The sequence below is a fragment of the Chanodichthys erythropterus genome, chromosome 21 (genome assembly GCF_024489055.1).
Source record: "Chanodichthys erythropterus isolate Z2021 chromosome 21, ASM2448905v1, whole genome shotgun sequence".
Taxonomy (NCBI): domain Eukaryota; kingdom Metazoa; phylum Chordata; class Actinopteri; order Cypriniformes; family Xenocyprididae; genus Chanodichthys; species Chanodichthys erythropterus.
The window spans coordinates 40038390-40061273 of record NC_090241.1 but is presented as its reverse complement, the minus strand read 5'-3'; the positions used below and the strand labels follow the sequence as shown (position 1 = coordinate 40061273).

Here is a 22884-nt window from a genome sequence, read left to right as displayed (position 1 = left end):
ACTTTTTGATACAGTGATTGCACTATTTTTACAAATTGTTCCATGGGACAAGAGTGTTGAAAATGTAACTACCTAATTGGTGGTAGCATGTTCCACATACATATTATATTTAGATATTAAAAATTAGTATTATTAGTTTTATTGTCTTTCACACTAAACTTATTTATTTTATCAGGTTACTTTAACATGTTTGTTACTTTATCAGGATTTATTTGCAGTTGTACTCTGTTGTAATTTTGAAACACAACTGAAGACATGGTTGGTGATTGCTACTTTAGCTTTTTGCTCTATTTTTGCCACTGTTTGCACTATGAGATTATATATAAATACAGAATCTTTGTTTACATTTTAAACTTGTAATTGATTTTAATCATTATTGTGTAATTGTTGTGTGATGTTTTTCAGCACAGTCACTGGAACACAACTTTAACATAACATAATCTGCTATTTTACAGAAAAAAAAAAAAATATATATATATATATATATATATATATATATATATATATATATATATATATATATATATATATATATATATATATATATATATTTATTTATTTATTTATTTATTATCGTCATTGGTATTATCGCAAATACCTGAAATTATCGTGATGCATTTTTTAGGCCATATCGCCTATCCCTACTGATCTGTCATGTCAGTGGTTTTCTCAGACAACTTCTATAAAAATTCCAGAGCAAATTACATACTGTTATTTGCGCAAATTCAACAGTACTCTGAGAAATGTAATCCAGTCTTAATGCGAATGTCTGTGATTGCAGATGTTGTATTATCCTAACACTTCTCTTCATGTGTTTTTTGATCTCCCCGAGCTATCGTTTTTGTGCAGCAATCTTATGCACCAAATGCATGCTTTCGTTTAATATCAATATGGGTGGTATATGATAGGGCTGTGCGATATGACAATATATATCAATACCAAGAAATAAAATGCCTATCGTTAGAGATTGTGCTATATTGTATATATTGTAGTGTGTAAATATATTGCACTATTGACACTTCAGAGTGATGAAATGCATGAATGAGAATATAAAGAGCAGGACGTGCTTGATGTTAAAAGAGTTATATGTGCAATATATCCTGAAAAGGAACTTGGTGCAGCACTCGTGCTGACTGGAACACTGCCAAAGTGTGAGCATGAAACCTGCCTCTCTCAGAAAGTGATCGCGAATTTGAAACGTGCTCGATGTTAAAGTGTATTAAGCACAATAAGTAGGGGTCGGCGATATACTGGTAGACACGATTAGCCAGTTGAAATTTGGCAACTGGTAGAGATTTTGGACGATTGTCTCTGTCGTGTGAGGTTGCTATGCTGTGCTGTCAATATTATAATTTGCATGTGTTTTTAAGCATTGCGGTTTAAAAACAAGCGGTTTTAAACCATTTAAGTGCAATTAGCAGCGAAAGACTCGGCATATGCACACTCTCTCTGAGAGACTGTTTCCCAGCGCTGTCTGAGAGATAGAGCGCGTGAGGACTGAACTGAGTGCTTTTTGATGCCTAATTGGGCTTGAACGGGTAAATACTAGGGGTGTGACGAGACGGGTATCTGACGAGACGAGACTCGAGATTGAGTTCACAAGACGAGACAAGATTTTTACACACTATTTTTAAGAAATCCTCAGTGGCGAAATACATGACTAGAAAAACTATTCTGTAGGTGTATTTGAAATGTTTTAACTAATCATCTTGTAATGAATGTCATTTCAGCTCTAGTTTCTGAGTATGAATTATGATATGCAGTAAAAGACAACAATACTCAAGCACTGTAAAATGTTTTGCCACTAACTGTCACTTAATCACAGAGACAAACAGGTAAGATTGTGCAGCTTTAATGGGTAATCCAAAGACGTAATCAGACAGGCAGGGGTCAAAAATCCATAGAGCAGTCAACAGAAAACAAACAGAGAAACCGGTGACCTGACCTGAAACCTCAATAACAAAAGCAGAAACAAACAGAATAAATAGACAGACACTAATCATCAAACACAAAACAGCTGGGTGTAATGACAGGATAATGAGTCCGGGAAGTGTGTTATGGGAAATGGAGTTCACGGGTGTGGTGAGGAACAGTCCGGGTTGGAGTGCCCTCTAGTGGCTAATTTTGGGCACTCCAACTGGTGCTCATGACACTAACTCAACTGACTGGCTTCTCTCCTGTATGATTTCAGTCTCTTCAGACCTTACTGTACATGATTTATAAGCTTCTACAACTTCTGACCTCCTAACTGAACTCATTTCCACAAACTGATCATAGAAATAAAAACAGTATAAATAAAAATGGTAACACTTTACAATAAGGTCTCATTTATTAACAATAATTAACCAACATCAACTGACAATGAGCAATATATGTGCTATAGTATTTATTAATCTTTGTTTATGTTAGTTAATCAAAATAGTCATTCATTGTTAGTTCATGATAGTTCACAGTGCATTAACTAATGTTGACAAATGAAACTTTATTGTTTGTGGTTAATAAGATTAAGAGAAAATTGTTATTCATTTTTATGGTAACACTTTACAATAAGTGCAACCATAATCGCACTCTCAATATTCAAAGTGCAAATAAGACCAAATTTTTCTTTGAAACAGAGCTAAGAGATGGTTACAACTACACTGCCCAGCCTAAAATAGCTTTCATATTGAGAGATACTTGCTTTTAATCAGGGAACCGCTTTCAAAATGCGGGGTATTGAAATCGTGTTTGAATGCGCGCTCGCGTTTACTTTCACTTTCACGATCGTACGTACTCTGTGAATATGGAGCGGGGGCGACCGTTATCTAACTGAATTAAATGTTTTTTATTTAAATACAAAGCAAAACGACAGTGGAGGCGTAATGTAAACATAGCGATGGCATATTCTTTCCTAATCATCCTAATACTCTGTCATGGCAATATCACAAGACTACTTTTTCGCCTTGACAAGAAATCTCGTCACATTTTAGTCTCGCGAGATCTCGTGACACGAGATCTCGTCACACCCCTTGTGAAAAAAAAGTGCACTTTAGTATACTTTTATAAAGTGTACTTATTGCAAAAATAATATACTTTAAAAGAACACACTTAAGTGTAAATTAAATGTAATGTTTTCATCGCTTAAGTGCATTATATCTGTACTTAATTTCAAATATATCACATATTAAGTTCATATTAAATGCAATTTAATATGTTAATATATTAATATTAAATGCAAGTTGAAGAGTGATTTTTTTGAACAACTTAAGTGGTACTTTAATACAACTTTATGACAACCTTCGTAATTGCTTCTAGTACCTTTAAAATATAGTTGAAGTGCACTGCCCAATGCACTAACAAGCAATTAATGTGAACTAAAATATATTTTAATATCAGATTTCAATACACTTAAGTATGAATTAAATGTAATGTTTCATCCGCTTAAGTGCAATCTATTTGTAATCAATTTCAAATAAATCACAGATTAAGTTCATATTAAATGCAATAAGTTGAACAGAGTGATTTTTTTGAACAACTTAAGTGGTACTTTAATACAACTTTATGACAACCTTCGTAATTGCTTCTAGTACCTTTAAAATATAGTTAAAGTGCACTGCCCAATGTACTAACAAGCAATTAATGTGAACTAAAATATATTTTAATATCAGTTATCAATACACTTAAGTGTGAATTAAATGTAATGTTTTCAGCCGCTTAAGTGCATTTTATTTGTAATTAATTTCAAATATATCACAGATTAAGTTCATATTAAATGCAATAAATTGAATTTCTGAGTGATTTTTTTAAAGCACTTAAGTAGGACTTTAATACAATTTTTTATGTACTTCAAAATATGGTAAAAGTGTACTTCCGAATGTACTGACAAGCAATTAATGCGAACTTAAATATACTTTAATGTAATTTACATGTACACTATTATATAATTTAATACATTTGTAATTACATTTTTTGTACATATAATAATGAAGTTACAATTTAGTATATTTCAAAATATTACAATCAACACAAATGCAAATTGAAACCCTCTACATTTACTGACAAAATAATCTCTAAAACAAACGCACAAAAACCTTTTTGTTGATGCACAAGAAAAACCCAAGAAACACTATACACAATCACAAACAATAACAACACTTTAACTCTCATTTAGAAAGAGTCTGGAGGACAGTGAGGCTTATATGCACTATAATTTTCTCCATCACATACAAAGGTACCTAAACCTACCATCACAATCTTTCTGCATTTTTACATTTTCAGATAAAATCCTTCTGTATAAGATGATAAATAAGATAACACCCATGAATTAATACAAACAAAATGTAAAGAGAAGATTCAAAACTTTGGGTAACACTACAATAATTTTCTATTAGTTAACTACTTTAGTTAACATGAACTATGAATGAAAAATACTTTAAGCATTTATAAATCCTAGTTAATATTAAGTATGCATTATTAAAATCAAAAGTTGCATATGTTAATAGATAATGCACTGTAAACTAACATGAACAATAACTATACATTTTATTAACTTGAGAAAAAAAAATGTATTGCCTAATGTTAACAAATATTGATAAATACTGTAAAAAAAAAAGTCAATGCACATAGTTAGATAATGTTATCTAATATATTAATTGATGTTAACAAGCGAGACCTTTTGTAAAGTGTTACCTTTTGTAAACCTTGTTACTTGTAAGCTCTGCAACCCTTACTAGCACAAACATTAAACAGGACAAAAAGGTTTCTTCTAAAATCTTACTCCAGCATTACAGTGAATGTAATTTTGAAAAGAAAAAAACAAAACAAACAAAAAAACAATGAATTCCAAAGGCACAAAAACAAGAAAACCAAAATTGTCTGTCACCACCTTTTTTTAAGTTGTATGAAAAAGTGTCAATGTCCCAGAAACTCTTCATCGGCAGAAAACCTTAAATGTCCATGAAGCTGCGAACCACCTCTACACAATATGCATAAATGAACATGTTCCAAAGAGGCAAGAAAGTAAAAAAAATTAAATACCTGGAGGAAAAAACAAAACAAAACAGAAGAGTCAGTCCATTATTATAATTGGCTCAATCGAATGAAATCAATATATATATATATATATATATATATATATATATATATATATATATATATATATATATATATATATATATATATATATATATATATATATATATATACACAGAACTCCAAAGTTTATATACACCTTTGTAGGTTTGAAAATAATAAAAACCCATTTGGTATTCCCTACAGGCAAAGAGTTGCTGATAGTGGTTGAAGCCTGTGGCCAAGATGTTTACTGTGTACTGATAAATTCCTCCACTTTAATACCAGTTACAGTGTGAAATAAACATGAATGAACATCTGAAGGTATATTACAAGATACAGTACAACTGATCCATAACATGTCACATTTAATCGCTCAATCAGTGTTTCAACGCTTGGAAAGATGTCAATGAAACAGCTTGTAAACAATGTCACGTAACATCACATTTACTTACTCATTAGTCAGCTATAGAGAGGAGCATTCTGCTAATTATATGCACCACGTTACATATTCATTATAATTTTATTTTAAATATTTTTTTATAATTAATTTATGTATTTAATGTTTGAATACATAATTTATGACAGTTACAATTTAAATGTTTATATTTCAAAAACAATTTAGAGTAGAAATATGATTATGTACTTCTAAAGTTTACATAATCATAACTTTATTATAAAACAAACAAATCATACAAATTAGCATTGTATTTGTTTCTTTATTTAGTACTTCCCTGATGAAGCAGTTTATTCTGCAAGGTGTAAGTAAACTTTTGACCGCAACTGCATCACCCAAGATGAATTACCTCAGTCATCAGGACAACACTGTAGTAGAATCCTGGGAGAAGCTCTTTCACATGTCCCACAAACACCAGGATTCCAGTGACCACACCATCTTCACTGACACTGGCCTTTCAAAATAGAGAACATTTTTATAAACATTTTTATACTTTACAATTAATTAAACATAACTTTATCAATTACACAAATATGGATAAATAACCCAAGGCCCAAGCAAATTGAGGGGTTTTGCTTTGAAAATAATTATATAATAATATCATTATATATAAATATAAATATATAATGATTAGATGGGGATTTGTAAGTGCACAGGTGAGAATTTATTACTTGCAAACAGAAAAGATTCAAAGCATTTAAAAGCTATAAGGACAGTTGATGGCAGTGTTTTAGCTTAATTAATGGAAAAACATGGAACATCACCTCATCAATACAGGTCTTTAATTCCACACAGCTTGCACTGTATCTCCAATAACAAATCTGTACTGATCCTACAAAATGAATATATAAAACAACAGATAAGCACAAAAATATTACATATTACAAACACAAACATTAATTTAACAACTAACTTTTCAAATGCAAAAAGAAAAATAGATTATAAGCATTATTGGTGGTTATAATAGCGATTAAATGTATATAATTGTCTTTAAATGTTACAAAATCAGATCTTTGAATTTAGTTCTGCAAATTTAACTTAGTCATTTAAAATGATTTAAAAAGTCAGAGTTCAGTGTTCTTTAAACACGCCCACACACACGACCATGTTCATATTGTATAAGAAATTATTATAATGCAATCATAAATAAATTACAGGAAACATGATTAATTCACCTCCATATTGCGATTAAACTAAATAAGTTACACTCATAAGAACTGCTATGTTCCGGTGAAAAAATAAAGATAAAGAAAGCATATATCAAGATACTTACTTGCTTCTTTATTTGTAATACATAACGTCTCATTTGTAGTCATCCAAATGTGCAATCCTTTGTTTTCTTCTTTGATCAGCAAAGTTGCCTCGCGCATCGCGATCACAGAAAGATGGCTGAAGGTGCATTTTTCAAACTCTGGTGAAGTAATGCGCCGTCATGACGTAGTATTGTGGCGCATGCGCATGATTAAATTTGTTCAAGTTGGAAGTTTTTCTAATTCATTGTTGTAGTTAGACTGTAAGTTTACAGAACTTGACTCATTCACCTAACTGAAATTAAATTATTTTATAGTTTAGTCTGATTAAAATTAAATGTATTTTTACTGAATATGAATTCAAATTATTTTTTAGATCTGTTAAACTTTTACTTGCAATTAAATAGGTTTAATCAACTTAGAACAACAATGATATTATAAGTATTATACAGATATGTAAAGTACAGCACTGTTGCATTAAGTATCACAAATACAGCACTCCGTAAAAAAAAAATAAATAAATAAATAAAAATATTTTTTTTTATGTCAAATATTATGTAGAAAACTGACACTAGTCGAGTTTAGAGCAGGAGCTGGTGATAAAAATTTCAACAATAAGTTGTACAGGATTATACACTGTATAAGCAAGTGTTTTGAAATTCAGAAAAATAAATTTCAAGTGTATTAATGCACACAGTATTTATCAAAGACTAAGCACATTTAAAATACATTAACAAATGTCATCTTGGACAACACACTTAAGTTGAAATTAAAATTAATTATTTTTCATGTGCTTTAATATATAAGTCAATACATCAGAATAAGTTTACTTATTTAAAACACTATAAAGTCATAATTAGGTAAAAATTAAGTGCATTTTTAAAAAGTGCTCTTAAGCATGTTTAGAAATATTGTCAAGTCAAGTCAAGTCAAATTTATTTATATAGCGCTTTTACAATTGGTAATTGTTCAAAGCAGCTTTACATATTAGAAGCACAGAAAAAGGGAAGTGGTTAAAAATAAGCTGTACAACCAAGCGTGGTAATATGTAACATATACAAGATGGTGCTACATTAAGCCAATGTCGGCTGACTCCCAGGGGTGGAAAAAACCCCCTAGGAGAAAAACCCAGCGTGCTAGCACTGGGAAAAAAGTCCTAGGAGGGAAAAAACCCCTTGGAAGATATATATATAATATATGTAAATGGATATGGAGATCAAAATCTGAATTATACATTTTTATTATAGAGATTAAAAATAGATTATATATAAATATATGTAAGCTGATACGGGGATTAAAAATCTGAATTATAGATGCAGCCAGAACTGGGTCTGTAGGCCCATTGTCTCCTGGGCTACGTTGTAGTCAGGTTCAGACACAGGTTCTCCATCTGATCTGGATACGGCCTGAATCCAGCACCCGGCAAACCTCAGGATAAGCAGAGAGACAGATATTAGCGGAGATGCCATTCTTATTCTGATGTACAGGTATATCTAGTGTTATAGGAAATGTTCTCGGTTCCAGCCGACCTAAATATTGCAGCGTAACAATCCTTTAACGGATTTGAAAAATGTTAATGTATTGATAATGTGTTATGTGTATGCAAGAGCAAAGAGATGTGTTTTTAGTCTAGATTTAAACTGACAGAGTGTGTCTGCTTCCCGAACAATGCTAGGAAGATTGTTCCAGAGTTTAGGTGCTAAATAGGAAAAGGATCTGCCGCCTTCAGTTGATTTTGATATTCTGGGTATTATCAACTGGCCTGAATTCTGAGATCGCAATAAACGTGAAGGACTATAATGCATTAAGAGCTCACTTAGGTACTGGGGAGCTAAACCATTTAGAGCTTTATAAGTAAGTAGCAAGATTTTAAAATCTATACGATGTTTAATAGGGAGCCAATGTAATGTTGACAGAACTGGCCTAATATGGTCATACTTTCTGGTTCTTGTAAGAACTCTAGCTGCCGCATTTTGGACCAACTGTAGTTTGTTTAAAAGCCGAGCAGAACAACCACCCAGTAGAGCGTTACAGTAATCTAGTCTTGAGGTCATGAATGCATGAACCAACTGTTCCGCATTTGTCATTGAGAGCATATGCCGTAATTTAGATACATTTTTTAGATGGAAGAAGGCGGTTTTACAGATACTAGAAACATGACTTTCAAATGAAAGACTGGTATCAAAGAGCACACCCAGGTTCCTAACTGAGGACGAAGATTTAATGGAGCACCCGTCAAGTGTTAGAGAGTATTCAAGGTTTTTTCGTGAGGAAGTTTTTGGTCCAAAGATTAGGATATCAGTTTTTTCTGAATTTAATAATAAGAAATTTCTTGTCATCCAGTTTTTAATGTCAGCTATGCATTCTGTTAGTTTTGTGAATTTGTAGGTTTCGTCAGGGCGCGAGGAAACATAGAGCTGAGTATCGTCAGCGTAGCAGTGAAAACTAACACCATGCTTCCTAATTATCTCTCCTAAGGGCAGCATGTACAGAGTGAAAAGCAACGGTCCTAGTACTGAGCCTTGTGGTACTCCATATTTAACCTGTGATCGATACGACATCTCTTCATTAACTACTACAGACTGATAACGGTCAGATAAGTACGATTTGAACCATGCCAAAGCAATTCCACTAATGCCAATATAGTTTTCAAGTCTTTTTAGAAGAATGTTGTGATCTATAGTGTCAAAAGCAGCACTGAGATCTAATAACACTAATAGAGAAATACAGCCACGATCGGATGATAAGAGTAGATCGTTTATAACTCTAACGAGAGCAGTCTCAGTACTATGGTTTGGTCTAAATCCTGACTGGAAATCCTCACAATGAAAGTGTACTTTCTTCAAGTACAACTTAATAAGTCATTATTACAAAGTGCATTTTTAAAAAAGTGTTAATAAATATTGTCATTTAAGTGTACTTTCTTTAAGTACAACTTAATAAGTCATTATTACAAAGTGCATTTTTAAAAACTGCACTTAAGCGTGTTAATAAATATTGCTATTAAAGTGTACTTTTTTTAAGTACAACTTAAGTCATTACTACAAAGTGCATTTTTAAAAAGTGCACTCAATGTGTTATTAAACATTGTCATTAAAGTTTACTTTCTGTAAGTACAATTAATAAGTCATTATTACAAAGTGTATTTTTAAAAAGTGCACTCAAGTGTGTTAGTAAATATTGTCATTTAAGTGTACTTTCTTTAAGTACAGCTTAATTTGACATTATTACAAAGGGCATTTTTAAAAAGTGCACTCGAGCATATTAATAAATATTGTCATTAAAGTGTACTTTCTTTAAGTAAAACTTAATTTGACATTATTACAAAGTGCATTTTTAAAAAGTGCACTTAAGCATGATAATAAATATTGTCATTAAAGTGTACTTTATTTAAGTACAACTTAATTAGACATTATTACAAAGTGAATTTTTAAAAAGTGCACTCAAGCGTGTTAGTAAATATTGTCATTTAAGTGTACTTTCTTCAAGTAAAACTTAATTTGACATTATTACAAAGTGCATTTTTAAAAAGTACACTTAAGCATGATAATAAATATTGCCATTAAAGTATATTCTATTTAAGTACACTTAAGTGGCCTTTAATTTTAATTATATTGTATTATCTGCAAGTGCACTTTTTAAATAGTATTACTAAGTACACACAAAGTACACTTTCAATACAATTAAGTGCACTTCTTTTTCACAAGGGACCCCTAGTAAATACACATAACTATGTGCCAAAGTGACCACGTATTTGCAAGTAAACAGAGCCATTTATGTCTTAAGTGAAGGTACAGTTGAGAAAGACAAGGCTTGAGTTAATGGATCAGTGCAGTCAGTCTTAAAGGGACAGCATCCAACTTTACCTGCTGTCATTATTAACCCTCTGGAGTCTGAGGCTGTTTTGGGGCCCTGGAGAAGTTTTAACATGCCCTGACATTTGTGTTTTCTTTCAGTTGTTCATAAACATATTAAGGTCTCATTACACTATATTCAGCACAAACTAGGCTACCATAATATGTGAGGAACATGTATGTACATATTTGTGTTTTTGAAGGAATAACGTTTATGCGTAGTTATTGAAAAAAACAAAAAACTTAAGTCACTGAAATAAGACCACAAAACTAATACCATATATGTGTTCACAAGACTTCTGGGTATTGGAGGTTGTAGACTAGAGTTTTTGCTTCAAAATGATGTAAAAATGATCCTGCCTACTCGTTCATATAAAACAATATATTGATTTAAATTTTGTCAAGAAACACAGTATGCGTGGAGGTGTGAATCTTCAAGAATAATGTTGTGATTCACACCTGAAAAGATAAAGACCTGCATAATGAGCCCTTTCAATCAGGTAGGCTATATGAAAAAACCCTCTGTGAACATGCTGATAAAAGTATTAACGTAAATATACCACTCTTGACAAAAAAAAAAACATGATTTTTGTGATCTCATGCATGCACGTATTATTGCACATCATGTGAAAAAATTTTTGTATAGGCCTGTTATAGTTTAAATTACAGTACCAGTCAAAAGATTGGACACATTACTATTATGTTTTTAAAAGAAGTCTCAAGTCTTAAACCAAATAATAGTTTTGCACATTTGGAGAAATAGTGATTGATTCTTATGTTTATGTCAGTTTTCTATACAGAGTAGTAATATTTATTCAATATATTTATTGTCATCACTATGAGCGCTGGAAACTGTGTTTTCAATTCATACTTGCAGCCGGAGGGCGCTCTGTGCACATTTAGTCCACAAATGACTCCTAATGAAGAACAGGCATACCATGTGACATTCCAGAAACTAACAGAGGCTTCCAGAGATCGCTAACCATGGCTATAACATGCAGATAGCACTTTTGAAGATAATAAATACACGATTGCGATGATGTGTACATGTATTGCCTCAGAATTTGCGTCTAAATAACGCTCGCTCCGTGTGCTTGGCCGCATTAGACTCACGGACGTCTGACATGTCTCTGTTTTCATTCAGATTACATAAACAGAGAATTTTTGTTTTCGATTTCGCTTCTTTAGACATAAGTCTCTTTTTTTTATTAGTATACACTAAGTTACACTTCATTTTCTGAAAACTATCAGATTGGACATTGTTCAGAGGGAGACCACAGATCACGCATCGTTAGTTTTCTTTATTTTGCAAAAAGCACATTTTGTTTTCATTCTGAGTGTACACAAATAAAAGAAGATATTTCACAGATTAAACTGCAGTATGTGCAAAATTGACAGAGTATTTTGAGTTTCTTTCACACTGGTAAGAAAAAAACCGAGGTGTATCGCCGGCGATACCGCCGACTCCAGAGTGTTAATTCTAATCAAACAACAAAAAAGAGAGAAAATCTCTCACTGCTTGCTTTTGTAACTTTAATAAGAATAAATGTATATTTTAATTTACACAGTAAAGGCATTGTTTTTTATACCTTTGAATACTTTATACATTTTCTAGTGCTTGAAGTTTTTTCATTTAGGTCTATTTCGTCTGTCTTTGTTCTGTTGTAGCCTGTTTTCTTTGCTCTTTCCTTATCACAGTCTATTTGTCTTGAGTAAGCTTGATAACTTTTTAAACTAGTATTAATTTTCATCCATTGATGATAATTATGAAATTTCAATGATATAGAAAATTTTGGTATCATAAAAATCTTATTTAAAGCAAAAATAACTATATTGTGATATATATGTGATAAAATTACTCATATCGTGATATAAGATTTTGGTCATATTGCCCAGCCCTAGTACACAATACAAAAATAAAATTATAAAATGAATAAATACAGCCAAATCACAGAACCTGCAAAGACGATTTTAATAAAGGTAATAGTAACGTTTTTCTGCTCACTTATGCAAGTTTATTTTAAACAGCCACTTTTATAAAATCATGTGAAATTTACTTAAATAGGGGTTTTCAATAAATTTGAAATATATCAATAAATAATCAATTTAAAGACTTACGTCGTACATAATGTTCACAAACGCAGCACATGACCTTCTGTAACGCCCATGTCTAGAAACCACACACTCTCCTCTATAAAAAACAGAGATGTTAGTCTTGTATGAATCAGTACATGAAATCATTTTAACTCAAATTTTAACTCAAATGACATTTAGAAAATAAGTCCTGTCCGAATTGTGATATAGTGTCATGGTTCAATTTCAAATGAGTGTGAAGTTATCATTTGTGGTTCAAAATTTTTAAAAGTTCATAAATAAATGGGTAATCAGTAAAAGGGTTGAAGACCACTAATTAAGATTGCAAAACACACACACACACACGTTTGTTTTTGTGAATTGTGGGGACTTTCCATAGGCCGCAATGCATTTTACACTGTACAAACCATACTTTCTATCCCCCTACCCTACCCCTAACCCTAAACCTAACCATCACTGGAAACTGTGCACACCCTTATTTTCTCACAAAAACATCATTTATTATTTTTATGAATTAATTTACATCGTGGGGACATTTGGTCCCCACAATGTAATATAAACAAAAGAACACACACACACACACATAGGTTTGTTTTTGTGAATTGTGGGGACATTCCATAGGTGTAATGGTTTTTATACTGTACAAACCGTATTTTCTATCGCCCTACACCAACCCTACTCCTAGACTTACCCATCATAGGAAACTGTGCACATTTTTACTCATTCTGTATAATTTATAAGCCTTTTGAAAAATGGGGACATTGGGTAATGTCCTCATAAGTTACCCTCTCCTTGTAATACCTATTTCATACCCATGTCATTATACAAATTTCAATGACACAGCCACAACAGCCACCGCTCACGGACACAGTCCTGACTGAGCCCTGCCCACGGAGCTCACCGAGAGACAGTGACATGCTCCAAGATTCAGCACCCAAGGACGACTTTCGGGAAAACAGCCAGGGAAGCCAGGACAACATATTACAGCCTCTGGTAACACCAGAGAAACAGCCCCTCTCACCGGACACGTTGTCCCTCTCTCCAGCATCCCCTCTTCTGTGCTTCTCAGAGAAAATAAAGGAACTGGTGTATGCTGGAACCGAACTCTCCCACTCTTTTGCTGCGAGCCCCCAGATATCAACAAAAAAGCGAGCCCTGAAACCACTAAAGCCTGTGGGCCCAGCTCGGCCTCCCCCTCCTCCTGCAAGGGCTCTTCGGCCCCTGCCATGACGCCAGGGCCCTCACCCTCCTCCATCTGTTCTAGGTGAACCAAAAACAACCGATAACAGCTCTCAGTGATGTGTGTCAGGTCCCCGCTATGATAACAGTGACTTTATCAAATGTTTACAGAACAAGCGGAAATCCAGTGTGCCTGTTGCTTTCTCTATTTCTGTTTTATTACGTGATAGAAAGCCTAAGGCCTTCTCAAACCGTTTGGCAAACCCATTTAATCTGCTACCTATTACACATCAAACTAAGATTACTGAAGAGACAGAAAGTAAGACTGTTAAGTTAGCTTTTTTAAACATCCGTTCACTTAAAAATAAATCACTTCTAGTCAATTACTTAATAACCACAAACAACCTAGATTTTATGCTTCTAAATGAAACATGGCTTGAAGACAGTTGCAGTTGAACAATCCTGAATGAAACAACCCCTCCTAACTTTACTTTTATGAGTGTCTGCAGAGCTGTTAGGAGAGGTGGAGGTGTAGTGGCTCTATTTAAAGATGTCTTTCAATGCAAGCAACTGTCATTTGGTGATTACTTGTCTTTCGAATACTTGGGTATTGTGTTAAAAGGTGCTTCCGCATTCTACTTATAGTTATTTACAGGCCTCCAAAATACTCTAGCCTTTGTGGAGGACTTTACTGAACTGTTATCAGAAATTTCCTCAGAGTTTGACTGTTTTGCTATTACTGGGGATTTTAACATCCACATAGAAAATGCAGAATCCAATATGGCAAAAGAAATCCTAACAGTTTTGAATACTTTTGATCTGACTCAGCATGTACATGGACCTACACACAATCGTGGACACACTCTAGATTTAATTATTAGTAAGAGTCTAAACATTTCATCCATTGTCATTAAGGATGTAGCATTATCTGATCATAGCATTCATCTGATGTATTTTCTTTGATATATTGATCTCTCCGACTGTTGAAGATAGATCTATCTCGGTCAAAAAGTGATGCTTAAATGAGAATACTAGTGCACTGTTTATGAAGGCTATATCTTTAACACCAAGCATATCTGAAGACTGTTGATTTTCTCCTTGATTCTTTTAACTCAAAAGTACAGAATGTTATTGATAACATTGCTCCTGTGAAAGTCAGGAAGAAAAGTAAAAAAGCACCATGGAGAAACTCAACAGCAGTGCAAAATATGAAAAGACAATGCAGAAAAGCTGAGCATATGTGGCGAAAGACAAAACTTGTGGAACTAGGCAAAGTTAGACAGACCTTCTTCTCAAATATTATAAACAGAAACTTAAACAACACCCGCACTCTTTTTGCTACTCTAGAGAGACTAACAACCCCCCCAAGTCAGATTCCCAGTGAAATGCTCTCAGACAGCAAATGCTGTGAGTTTGCTTCCTTCTTCTCTGAGAAAATTAATAATATCAGAAAGGCGATCAGCACATCCTTGAGCTGCACTGGGGTAAAACAGATCAGATCACAACCTCTGAAAGTAGCTATTATGTCTGTTTTCGAAGCAATTGATGGTAAAATTTTGGAAGAAACAGTATAGCACCTTAAAACATCAACCTGCGCCCTTGACACACTTCCCACATCTTTTTTTTTTTTCTTTTTTCAAAAGCGTGTTTAACTGTTTAGAAGCAGATCTACTAGAAGTGGTAAATGCCTCATTTCTCTCTCGGACTTTTCCATAATCCCTGAAAACTGCAGTTGTTAAGCCCCTTCTGAAAAAGAGCAATCTGGATAACACCATATTGAGCAACTACAGACCAATCTCAAATCTTTCTTTCATAGGCAAGATCATTGAAAAATTTGTTTTCAATCAGCTGAACAAGTTCTTAAGCTTGAATGGATACTTTGACTGGTTTCCAACCGCATCAAAGCACAGAGACAGCACTCATAAAGATAATAAATTATATTTGCCTAAACATAGATACAGGTAAATTATCAGTGCTGGTTCTACTCGACCTCAGTGCTGCATTTGACACTGTCGATCACAACATACTTCTTGACAGGCTGAAAAACTGGGTTGGGCTTTCTGGGATGGTCCTTAAATGGTTCAGGTCATACTTAGAAGGGAGAGGTTATTAATATTATGTGAGTATCAGTGACCATAAGTCTGAGTGGTCATCCATGACATGCGGAGTCCCTCAAGGTTCAATACTTGCGCCCCTCCTGTTCAACCTATATATGCTGCCAATGAGCCAATGAGGAAGAACCAAATTGCATATCACAACTATGCAACCCCATTGACTCCATGTGCCAGTGCATTGATGAAATAAAAAATTGGATGTGCCTAAACTTCCTTCAGTTAAACAAAGACAAAACTGAAGTCATTGCGTTTGGAAACAAAGTGTTCAAAGTGAACATGTACCTTCACTCTAGGGGTCAAACAACTAAAAATCAAGTCAGGAATCTTGGTGTGATTTTGGAGTCAGACCTGAGTTTCAGTAGCCATGTAAAGACTGTAACTAAATCAGCATATTATCATCTAAAAAATATTGCAAGAATTAGATGCTTTGTCTCCAGTCAAGACTTAGTCAAGACAAGTCAAGACTTTCATCACCAGCAGGGTGGATTATTGTAATGGGCTCCTCGCTGGTCTTCCCAAAAAGACCATAAGACAGCTGCAGCTTGGAATGCAAAACCAGAAAAAAATTAACACATCACACCAGTCCTCAGGTCCTTGCACTGACTTCCAGTTGCATTTAGAATTGATTTTAAAGTATTGTTACTTGTTTATAAATCACTCAATGGCCTAGGACCTCAATACATTGCGGATATGCTCATAGAATATAAACCGATCACTCAGATCATCAGGATCAAGTCATTTAGAAATACCAAGGGTTCACTCAAAGCAAGGAGAGTCTGCTTTTAGCTGTTATGCCAGCCGCAGCTGAAACCAGCTTCCAGAAGAGATTAGATGTGCTCCAACAGTAGCCACATTCAATTCCAGACTCAAAACATATCTTTTTATCTATCCATTTGCTGATTGAGCACTGTGCTATGTCCGAACTGTTTGCATTTTATTTTATACGTATTATCTTTAATTCTTTTAATTCCTTTTCCTGTTTTTATTTAATTTTTAATGTATTTTATATATTTTATGTATCATCTTGTTATTTCTGACTTTTAATGCATTTTAAATATTGCTGTCTGGTTAAAAGAGCTGGGAGAATTAGTAAGAAAGTATTTGTGATTAGGTTAAAATTTGGTAAATTTGGATAAGGGGACAAACCATGGGGAAATTTGAGCTGTGGTGCATGGTTAAGATATTTCTGGATTACAGTCAGGACACTTTCCAAAGGGGAAATTTGAACTGCGTTGCATAGATAAGATATCTCTGGAAGGGGGATTAGGGCTGTGTGGTGCAGTTTGAGGTGTCTTGGCAAAAGGGGAGATTGAAACTTTATCAGTTTGAAGTGTCTTAACAGGTAGCAGTCCTGTCGTGTGAGGAAGATCCATTTAGATCTGCTCTGATGGATAGATCCGTTTAGATCCACTCTGACGGACAACATCAAAAAATTATCTGTTTTTACTGTTATTTCTATTCCTTATGTTCTATTTCTATTATTCCTCTTTATGTAAAGCACTTTGAATTACCATTGTGTATGAAATGTGCTATACAAATAAAATTGCCTTGCCTTACATCCGAACGCTTGCTCAGTATATCAATATGTAATGTTGACACAGGAGCCGGCCAGTACTTTCAATACCTGAAAGCACTGCAATGTAAATAGCTACTACTACATTACCTGATTAAAAATAGTGACCTGTATTGAAGCTTTTTGACATGCTATGATGCTTACCTGACTCAGGTTGGTTTATATTGACTCTTGATTATCTGTATTGGCGGCTCATGCTGACCTATAGTGACTTATTTAACTTTGTGGGGCTCATGATGACCTTTACTTTCATGATGTTTACTTTCAATAACTTTTGTTTTTCCTATATTTTGTCATGTTTAGGAGCTGGTTGTTGCTCTTAGTCACCTAGTGGTGCAGTATGAGAGTAATTTCTGTACTGTGGCTCTGCAGTTCATGGAGGAAGAGAAAAACTATGCTGTACCTTCACCTGCCAATTCCACAGGTAATTATATAATAATATCTAGTATTTTAATATTTAGACAATAATATTTTCTCAGTGGTTTATAGAATGGAAATTTCCAAATGGAATACTAAAGTACTGCTTAATATATACTGCTCAATATACTAAATTTATGCCACATTTCAGATTAAGTGATACTACATTGTCATATTGTGATGATGTTTAAGTCAGAGAGTAGATGTTAAAATTTATGGTTGATATTTCTACTTGTTCATTCAACACATTGGTATTAAGATTTTAAGAGTGCATTTTGCCAAATGTAATTGGTTGGCCAGATAATCCATAAATACAGAATTAGTAGTTAGTAGTATACTGTTCCAAACATAGTCATTGTCCATTGGTTATCCATTATGTCCAGTTGCCACTGACCTTTGACTTGTTTTGTTTATGTAGAGACAGGGAATGTTACCCCGGGTAGGGACAGTCCCGCTATCCCTCGTTTACGATCAGTGAATTCTTACACAAACCTCAGAGCGGCCACCACCTCTCGAACCCTCAATAAGAGTCTTCAGAATCTCAACCTCAATGAGGAGGGTGAGTCAAACTCCACTCTATATCACTAAGCCTGAAATCTTATTCCCAACTGTTTTAAAAGAAAAACATATATACCACTCATAACAGTTTTTGCAGTCAACTTGATTGCCAAAAATGATGTTGCTTTACTGTGAAACATGCTTGATATTAAAGCACCTTATTAAAAGTGTAATAAGCCATGAAAGAGAGCTCAGTTCGGTACTTGCACGTTATCTGATGCTATCTTCTCTGAGATGTGGAACGCAGACAAGCGAAGGATACTTTGAGCTCAGATGCTCAACTAAAAGATCAAATGCACACATGAAGGCCTGTTCACACCAAGAACAATAACTATAAACATAACTATAATGATAACTATATTAGCATCTGTAAATTGTTACTGCACGCTGCAGTTTTGTTATCTGTTGATTGAAATCCATTAAAGTCTGGTGTATTCTGATTAGATATCATTTCTCGGTGCTGTTATCGTTATAGTTGTGGTGTGGACTCTGCTAATCTTTCATATTTAGAACAATTTTTAGAACTATATAGTTATTGTTATTGTCCTTGGTGTGAACAGGCCTTTAGTAATAAGTATTAATGTAAATACAGTCAATTATGCTTTTTGATGAAAATTGTCTTCAAAATCATAAATCTTTCACAAATTACTCACACTCATGTTGTTCTAATTTCTTACCTGAATCTTTATTTCATTCATCTTTATTTTGTTTCTTTCTTTCTATCTTTTTTTTCTTCTTCTTCAACACAAGGATTGCTTTAGGACCTTTCACTTGCATTAGTTAGCTTAGTAGTGGTATTGAAATTGGTATCAAGATTTGTAAAAATGTCTTAGATATTTGAAAATGTGGTACTTTAACAAGCTTATTTCCAGCAAAAATGAACTATACTGTAATTATATATTATTTTAAAATAAAGAAAAGAAAAGAAAAAATATTTTACTCATATTGTGAAATAATATTTTGGTCATATTACCCATCCTTATTCCCAACAATGCTTATGTTTATATGTGTGTTCTAGGTGGTCCAGCAGCATTCTCTCCAGGGAACCTGAGCACCAGTAGCAGTGCCAGCAGTACTCTGGGCAGCCCTGATAATGATGAATACCTTCTCTCCTTTGAAACCATCGACAAGATGAGGAGAGTCAGCTCATACTCTTCCTTAAATTCTCTTATTGGTGAGATTTTCTGTTTCAGCAACAACCACTACACTAGACCTTCATCAGATTATTTTGTATATGTCTCTTTAAATAGACCAAGTGCCTTTTTAATTGACAGCTCTTGAATATACCAAATGTCATTAGACACAGAGAAGTGTGTTTTGTAGGGTTTTTTCTTTTTTAATTTTTTTTTACCTCTAAAGAGTCTTAGATGTTCTGATTTTTGGCTAGTACAGTACTCTGAAGAGTGTGTAATTGTAACGCAGGAAGTGCAGCTTTTATTAAATGAAACAATAATCCCCTGACAAGTAGAAGAACCAGGAAACACAGGAATAAGAAAATCAGGAAACACATGAACAAAACCATAGATAAATCCAGTAAAGACAAACCCAGACCAAGAACAAGGGAACACAAGGGCTTAAATACACAAGGGATAAATGTCAAACAAGACACACTTGGAAACAATCAGGGACTAAATCAAGAGGGAAAATTACAAACTGACAACACAACTAAAGCAGGAAACAGAAAAGCACTCAACAGAGAAAAAGCATACTAAAAGCCACCACAAATCTAAGACACAGAGAACAGAAACTATAACAGTAATGATGAATGAACTGTATTTAGTGATATCTATTTAGGTGAATGCAGCAGTCATTGTTTATTTAGTAATAAGCCCTACATATACTTCAAATACCTTGGCATAGTTGAATAACAAGATTTCAGTACATGGAAATGACATACAGTGAGTCTCAAACACCATTGTTTCCTCCTTCTTGTGTAAATCTCATTTGTTTAAAAGACCTCAGAAGAACAGGCAAATCTCATCATAACACCGACTGTTACGTAACAGTCGGGTTCATTAATATGTATGACCCCAATATTTGCATATGCCAGCCCATGTTCAAGGCATTAGACAAGGGCAGTCAGTATTAACGTCTGGAGCTGAACAGCTGAATCATCAGACTACGTAAGCAAACAAGAACAATAGCGAAAAATAGCAGATGGAGCAATAATAACTGACATGATCCATGATTACATTATATTTTTAGTGATATTTGTAAATTGTCTTTATAAATGTTTCGTTAGCATGTTGCTAATGTACTGTTATATGTGGTTAAAGTTACCATCATTCACGGAGACAAGAGAGCCGTCACTATTTTCATTTTTAAACACTTGCAGTCTCAGGGTACCCGCGGGGTCTTTAAAATCATTGAAAAAGTCTTAGATTTGATAATCTAAAATTAAGGCCTTAATAGCCTTGAATTTGGTATACAAAGTCTTGGATTTCGTTACAAAGGTCTTATTTTTATTTATTTTTATTTTTATACTTTTCCTAGGACTAAGTTCATACCGTAACAAAATGAACTGTTACTAGTGTAGGCTAATTAAAAATTCATGCAGCGTAATGTTGAGTGCACCTCGCGCTCCACGTCATAGCAGTAAGCGCGAAAGCTCGCGCACCCGTTACTATGGTTACTAGGCAAGTGAGGTAAATTACTAGAGATGAGCCGGATACTCGGCTGAAACGAGTATCCGGTACGGATAAAGCACTTCTGCCGAGTACGAGTATTATACGAGTAATACGAGTCAATATCTGTGCTCGGATTGAATTAAAATCATCATTGGGTAGCTGATTGTGTCAGCGTTCTGTGATAGTCTAGTCCAGTGGTCTCAAACTGCCGGCCCGCGGGCCATTTACGGCCCGCAACTGATCTCAAAAATAAAACATAATCCGGCCCGCTAAATTATTATTATTATTATAATTATTATTCTCTAGTACGCGTCACATACGCGGCCGCGCCGGCATTCTCCTTCTTTCCAATGCGCTTTCGCTCCCGTGGCGTCTGTCGTTGCTATGCAACCATGAGCCGCGCTCTCAACCGCGTCGCTTCTATTATGAGCGCGCTTGCCTAAATTACAGTAAAAGCACTCGACTTTAAGTCACGAGCGTCGATTTAAACCACCGAAACGCGTCCGATGCTACCATGTCAAGAAACAGAAGAGTGTACAAATGTATTCAAGGGTTGTATTTGTTCTGTACAGTGTTGTTCAGTGCAAGATTTTAATTTTATTTAAGCTAGCATGAAGTAAAGGAAAACAGCCTACTTCCACTAAATGTTAAAAACTAATAACAATGAGAGATTTTTATTTTTTGGCAAAATGAAGTTGATGTATATAGCTTCAGTTTTTTTTATTTTATTATTTATTTTTTAGGGTTCAAAATGTATACAGATTTGACATTTTCCCCTCATACTTCTGTCAGAATGGGTACGAAGTTGGCATTGAATTTCATTTAAAATGGTATTAAAAAGGTCTTAAAAAGCCTTGAATTTCATTTGGAGGATCCTGGGGGTACCCTGAGTCTGTATAATGCATAAACACAACTTCTTTATAAATCTCTCCGGCAGTGTGTAATGTTAGCTTTAGCCACGAAGCACAGCCTCAAACTCATTCAGAATCAAATGTAAACATCCAAATAAATATTATACTCACATGATCCGACGCATACATGCAGTATGCATGACGAACATCTTGTATTAAAAAAATCTATGGGGTATTTTGAGCTGAAACTTCACAGACCCATTAGGGGACACCTTAGACTTATATTACATCTTGTAAAAACTGGTTCTAGGGCACCTTTAAAACGGAAATTACCATATTAATGCAATCACTATTGAAAAATCTGTTTGCCATATTACAGTTCCATATCACTTCACCAAATTATTTCCGTTATCTCAAAAGGTCCTTACAACCTACAACATCAAATGAACCAAAACCCACATAGACACTAGTTGTGTCCCAAATGACACACTATACACTATTCACTTATACTCTATGTGCTTATGTACTATGTATTTATCCATGTAGTGTGTGAATTTTATGAGGTTTTGTCATTCAGCATCGGAGTCTGATAGCTCCTCCCCCTCCCCTAAGTATTAAAAGCTTTGACAGTTAAGTGCATGAAGTAGGGCTAGACGATTGGACGAATCACAAAGTAATCAAAATTGAAATTGAGAACCTCTAACCGATGTAATTTCCCCATGTCGGTTATTTTGGATTTTTAATCCTGTTAATTACTTTCCCCTTAAAAACATACTACCGCGTGTGTAGTCACGTTACCCTGCCCCGTCCAGTCAGATCCATGGAAGCAACACGGAGGCAAACTCAAACGCTAAGTCAACA

General features: G+C 34.2%; 1 protein-coding gene across 9 annotated transcripts in view; it reads left to right on the top strand.

Annotated features, from left to right (window-relative positions):
• The window catches only part of rptor (regulatory associated protein of MTOR, complex 1), a 431784-nt gene that overhangs the window by 296228 nt on the left and 112672 nt on the right, over window positions 1-22884 (top strand). For all 9 annotated transcript variants that reach the window (XR_010893517.1, XR_010893518.1, XR_010893516.1 and 6 more), the window contains 3 exons: window positions 17874-17994; window positions 18406-18546; window positions 19564-19719. Coding sequence is in view for 5 of the 9 variants with exons in the window: in XM_067374808.1 (XP_067230909.1) it covers window positions 17874-17994; window positions 18406-18546; window positions 19564-19719 (418 nt within the window). In the remaining 4 variants the exon portion in view is untranslated. The remainder of the gene's footprint in view (window positions 1-17873; window positions 17995-18405; window positions 18547-19563; window positions 19720-22884) is intronic.